At 43.2% G+C, this 6,269-nt stretch overlaps 1 protein-coding gene across 1 annotated transcript; it reads left to right on the forward strand.

Moving 5' to 3' along the window:
* The first annotated feature begins 4,686 nt into the window (after window positions 1-4,686).
* Window positions 4,687-5,671, forward strand: LOC136320163 (olfactory receptor 2Z1-like). Its single transcript, XM_066253328.1, has one exon. The coding sequence runs from the start codon at window positions 4,730-4,732 to the stop codon at window positions 5,669-5,671; it is 942 nt and encodes a 313-aa protein (XP_066109425.1). The 5' UTR covers window positions 4,687-4,729.
* The last annotated feature ends 598 nt before the right edge of the window (window positions 5,672-6,269 follow it).

Here is a 6,269-nt window from a genome sequence, read left to right on the forward strand (position 1 = left end):
CAGATAAAGTGAGTCATGGCTAGCCCTGCCCAGCTCTGCCGTCTGACTGACAGAGAAGTTGCACAAATGGACACATATATTTTTTTTTTCCAAAAGATGTCTTGGAGGGAAAGAACTTATTAAAAGCTCAGGGCACAAGGAAATCACAGCCAGAATCTCTAATCGCTAGCCACAGAGGAACTGCTGGTTAGAGATCACAAACACCCAGGGACATGCCTTTTTAAAAAGATGGATCGTAGCAGTGGAAACACCTGAGTACTGCGGAAGGAAAGGTGAGTTTGTGGGCATGAGAGACCGAGTGTGTGTGTGTGTGTGTGTGTGTGTGTGTGTGTGTGTGTAACAAATTCTGACATATCCATTACAGTGTTTGGGGGGGGAGTGTGCTGAATGCAAAGGAAAAAGAGAGACTTTGGATTAAGATCCTTCTTTTCAAATCTTGGCTCTGTCCCTCTGTGTCACTATACTTCTCTGAACCTGTGTCTTCTCATCCAAAAAAGGATACAGATAAATGATATATAGAGGCAGTGTTTCTCTCTTATTGTGATAAAGTATACACAATAAAAATAAAATGTTACCATCTTGACCACTTTTCAGTGTACTCTTGATGCCATTAAGTGTATTCCCATTGTGCAAACATGGCCACCGTCCGTCTCCAGGACTTGAGGGTCAAAGTGTTCAGCATGTAAAACACTTGATGCCTTCCATACAGTCAGCACTCAGTTGGCATCAGCTCCCTTCAGGGTGAGGATATGCGAGGAGACAGTGAGATCAGATTAATTTGGACACTTAAATAGCCCTTGCTAGGAGTTTGCAGTAAAGCTATTTTACCACCTATGAGACTTGGTGATTTGGAAAACAATTTGTTTTAAATTGGCAGAAAATTGTGAGAATTAGCTTTATATATATATAAATTATGAGAATTAGCATATATATATATAAAGACATAAAAATAATAAGATATTCTCAGGGTTTTTTCTGAGTCTGATCTTGCTATAATTTTAGAATAAATATCTGGAAGAGAAATTGCAGAGTAAAGACCATGTAGGCTACAATCGTGCTGTCTCTAAGCCAGAGTTCTCACCTGGGGGGTGGGATGGGTGATTCTGCCTCTCTGGGGGTCCTTTGGCCAGGTATGGAGTCAGTTTTGGTTTTCATAAATAGGGCTAGAGGACAGTGCAACTGGTAGGAAGTGGGTTGAGTGCAACTGGTAGGAAGTGGGTTGAGGCCAGGGATACTGCCAAACTTTATAAAGACAGTTTCTCACAACAAAGAGTTACCTGTCCTCAAGTAATGCTAAGGAGGAAAAACCCTGCTGTAAACTAATGGAGTTGGGAATGAATGAACTTTTAGAGACTCCACTAAGGGATCTCAGAGACCACAGAAGGGGCATTTGGGTTTCTGCCCAGGAAGTACAAAGACATCACAGAGCAGCACTAAATAGGACAATCTAGACAGGGTCAGGCTTGGCCATGGAAGAGGCCATAATAGTGAATGTAGCAGTCCCCCTGTATCCATGGGCATATGTTCCTAGATCCTCAGGATCCTCAGGGGCTGCCTGAAACTGCAAATAGTTTCAACTCATATATACATTGTTTTTCTCCTATACATGCATATATATGTTCACTTAAAGGAGGCACTTCACGGCTTCTCTTTAGCATATCCAAATTGCTAGCGCACTACCTTTGCACTTTGGGACCCTTATTATGTAAAGTAAGTGTTAACTTGAATGAAAGCACTGTGACACCATGACAGAGGATCTGATAACCAAGTCTGCTAGTAAGTGACCAAGGTGGGGAGCACATCAGTGTGGATACCCTGGCAAAGGGATGATTCATGTCCCAGGCTGGACAGAACAGGATAGCATGAGATCTAATTACATTACTCAGAATAGTGTAGAATTTAAAATTTATGAATTGTTTCATTCTGAAATTGTTTTTTAATATTTCTGGACCATGGTTGACTGCAGGTGACTGAAGGTAAGGGGGAACTATTGTCATAACAGGAGCCAGCATTGATGAGAATGTCCTACATATCAGGCTAAGTACTGATCATCCAGCCAGCGATCTTTAAAGCTTCCCCCTCAAGAGTTAATGGTAATTTTATAATTATACAATTTGCAGATATTATTACAATATATTTAATAATTATATGTATAATAGCCTGACCAGGAGATGGTGCAGTGGATAGAGCATCGGACTGGGATGCAGAGGACCCAGGTTAAAAACCCCAAAGTTGCCAGCTTGAGCGCGAGCTCATCTGGCTTGAGCATAAAAAAAAGAAAAAGAAAAAGCTCACCAGCTTGGACCCAAGGTCGCTGGCTCAAGCAAGGGGTTACTCAGTCTGCTGTAGCCCCACGGTCAAGGCACATATGAGAAAGCAATCAATGAACAACTAAGGGGTCGCAGCGAAAAACTGATAATTGATGCTTCTCATCTCTCTCTGTTCCTGTCTGTCTGTCCCTGTCTATCCCTCTCTCTGACTCTCTTTGTCTCTGTAAAAATAAATAAATAAATAAATAAATAATTTTAAAAATAATTATATGTATAATAATTTACAGTTTATTGAGCACTTGTCACGTGACAGGCTCTAAACTCTTTTTTTAATCTTATTTTTATTAATTTTAATGCAGTGACATTGATAAATCAGGGTACATATGTTCCAAGAAAACATCTCCAGATTATTTTGACCTTTGATTATGCTGCATACTCCTCACTCAAAGTCAAAACGTTTATCCTTTTATTTAATCTTCACAATAATGCCTGTGACCCAGATTACTGCCACCCTTTTTATAGATGAAGAAACTGGAGTTGAATAGTTACCCAAGGTCATGATTCTACAAAGTACTTGAACTGGAATCCAAGTTCATTTTAACCTTACTCCTGGGTACGTTCTCCTAACCACCAATCCATCCAGCCCGTGTGCTAAATTCCTTCTTCTTGGAACTTTTCCTCCTCTAGCTGCCTGGAAAACTCCTACTAGACCTTCAACACTCAGCTATAATATAGCCCCCTCTGGGAAGCCTTCCTTGACCTATTCCCAGGCAGTTTTATCCCCTTGGTACCCAAAGCATTGTGCAGATGTTTCTTTTCCATTGCAGGTCAGACTATTCTGAAATGATGTGAACAATGTTCACTTTTCCTCCAACTCAAATTTTATAACCACAGGACTAAGTTATCTTATTCTTGTATGCCCATTGACTGACCTTGGAAAATGCTACCAATAAGGCAGCCCATTTCATTTTAGGTTGGATTTCACTGTTAGAAAGTTCTTTTTTAGAGTGAACCACACAGTTGACTTCACTTCATCCACCTCCCAGTAGCAGGAAGAAATTGGTTCAACCACATCTTTCTCATTAAAGCTCTTCCAATACTGAGAGCATCTGTCATCTCCCCTAAGACACTTCCCTGACCATGTCCTGTGGTGTCCCCAGCCATTCTCTACAGAACATTCTACCCTCTTTTCTCACTTTACTTCCCTCTCTCACAAATATCTTGTCTATTTATCCCCTGTCTGTCATTGGTACCCTGATGGAGACTGTGGGGTCAAGGGAAGCAGGGACCTTGTCTAGGTGATTCACCTTTGAATATCTAATGCCCAGCCCAGCATGTGAAAATTTTGTTAAATGCATGTGTGAATGGTTGTTTGTGGGACTTGAATGTGATAGAAAAATCAGGTTGGTGAATAATTAAAGAGTGCTTTGAGCCTTAGGATAAAGAGCTTCAGTGAAGACCTCAATAGAATCCACTTGCCTTTAAATGACCTATCTTGCTGCTTCTTTAACTATTATTTAATGCTTTGGGAATAAGCATTTTTCTAGTCCAGCCTTGTCCACTGTTAGAACTGTGTGTGGTGTTCAGTATTCCAGCACAATCTGGGTTTACCTGGGAGTTTGGAGGTTACCAAGGAAATCAAGTACCCCTGATTTAGGTGTGAAGCTCCTTCTTGCCTGTGGCCATTTTTCTTGTCCATTCAGGCAATATTTATTAGAGATTCACAATCTTCCAGGCCTGGCTCCTTACTCTAGCTCTTGAAGTTGAGTCAGACTACCCATGTGTTGCTATTCTCCCATCCAATGCAACAAAGTCACCAATAATATGTGAATGCATTGACAAGTGTTCCACTTACCGAACCCCAGCCCATTTGACCCCCAACATGCTGTCACCCAAGTGTCTCTATGGCTCATAATCCCTAGACTCACATCTTCAACTTGACACCAGTGCTGGCTCACAGTATATTTCTCTTTGCTCTAAACTTTCATCCAGGTGTTTGAGCCCAGACCCAACTCTCTGACTGTCGCTTCAGCTCTGTTATCCCGTGACTCACCTCCCAGTCTTTTTGGAATCTTGCCTCTGCTTTGACTACAGGGCCACTGAGATGAGGGATGTTGAAGTGTTCTACTGGAGCTCTGTTATTTATTGTCCTTGACTTGGACCTCAGAATTTGGACTATAAGAGTCAGCAGGAAGCTCTTGACTGGGGTGTGACCAAGTATCTTATTCTGAGATGCAAGTTACTGCTCTCCCATCCTAGGTGTGTGACAAATATCACTCATTAATTATGGCTTTTCCCCCTACTGACTCTAGCTGTGACCTTCTCAAGATGGCACTCTAAGCAGCTACTACCAATCAATGGCCATTGGCAGATGGGATAAAACTTATTGGCCATCCCCACTCAGCCTTCTTGCCATCGGTCTCTTGTTCTTCCTACAGCAAAGGTATACTGTGTGAAAAATGGGAGAGGTGAATCAATCAGTGACCTCTGACTTCCTTCTGGTGGGCCTCTTCAGTCCCTCAGGGTCATATCAGCTACTCTTCTCCCTGGTGGCTGTCATGTTTATCATGGGCCTTCTGAGCAACACTGTTCTGCTCTTCCTGATCTGCATGGATCCCCGGCTCCACACCCCCATGTACTTTCTGCTCAGTCAGCTTTCCCTGTTTGATGTTGGTTTCCCCCTGATCACCATCCCCAAGATGGCATCAGACTTCCTGCAGATAGAAAGTTCCATCTCCTTTGGGGGTTGTGCAGCTCAAATATTCTTCCTTACATTTATGGGTGTGGCTGAGGGCATCCTGTTGGCCCTCATGTCCTATGACCGTTATGTTGCTGTGTGCCAGCCCCTGCAGTATACTGTACTTATGAGGCATCAGGTGTGCCTGCTCATGGTGGGCTGCTCCTGGATGGTAGGTATGCTCAATGCCTGCATCCAGACCTCCATCACTCTGCACTTTCCGTACTGTGCCTCCCGCATCGTGGACCACTTCTTCTGTGAGGTGCCAGCCCTGCTAAAGCTCTCTTGTGCGGATACCTCTGCCTACCAGTTGATGCTGTCCATCTCAGGGGTGCTGATCCTTGTGCTTCCCCTTTCCCTCATCGGCACCTCCTATGGCCACGTGTTGGGGGCCATTCTACGCATGCGTTCAAAGAAGGCCCGACACAAGGCTTTTACCACCTGCTCTTCGCATATCACAGTCGTGGGGCTCTTTTATGGTGCATCTGTGTTCATGTACATGGTACCGGGTGCCTACCACAGCCCACAGCAGGACAACGTGGTCTCCCTCTTCTACAGCCTTGTCACGCCCATGCTTAATCCTCTCATATACAGTCTGAGGAACCGGGAGGTGCGAATGGCTTTTATAAAAGTGGTCAGCAAAGCTGGGCTCAGGTCAAAGTGATGACGACATAGAGAGTGGCTGGTGTGATCATAGCAGTCTTCCATTCCATCCATCACCACAAAGCACCCACTTGTGATGCAGCTGCTAAGACCTTATGTTAAAGGTCTCATCCCATGACTAGCTAGGTTCGTGTATTCTCCCATGGACTTGTGGAAGTCAACAGCAGCAGGCCTAATCATTTTAGTATATTCTTTTCTTATTCTTTAGTATTATTTACATGAATGAAAACCTTATTTTGTAAAACTGAGAACTTCCTGTTAATGTGCAACTCTTTCCATTCTGTGATTTATTCTAAACTTTAAAAACTCAGCTGCTTCATTTTACCCTTGGACTTTAATCAGCCAATGTCCCAGACTTTGTGACAAAATACAGCAAATGATATGGCTTAAACAGAAATGTACTTTCTCACAATTCTGGAGGATGTCTAAGATCAAGGTACCAGCTTATTCTATTCCTAGTGAGGGCTGTCTCCCTAGCTTGTAGACAGCTGCCTTTCAGTGTGTCCTCAGATGGCAGAGAGGGACTGCACTGGTGTCTCTTCCTCATCATGTAAGTGCATTGAACATGGGGCACTAGAGCCCTGCCATTATGATCTTAT

This window comes from Saccopteryx bilineata, chromosome 1 (genome assembly GCF_036850765.1).
Source record: "Saccopteryx bilineata isolate mSacBil1 chromosome 1, mSacBil1_pri_phased_curated, whole genome shotgun sequence".
Classification (NCBI taxonomy): Eukaryota; Metazoa; Chordata; class Mammalia; order Chiroptera; family Emballonuridae; genus Saccopteryx; species Saccopteryx bilineata.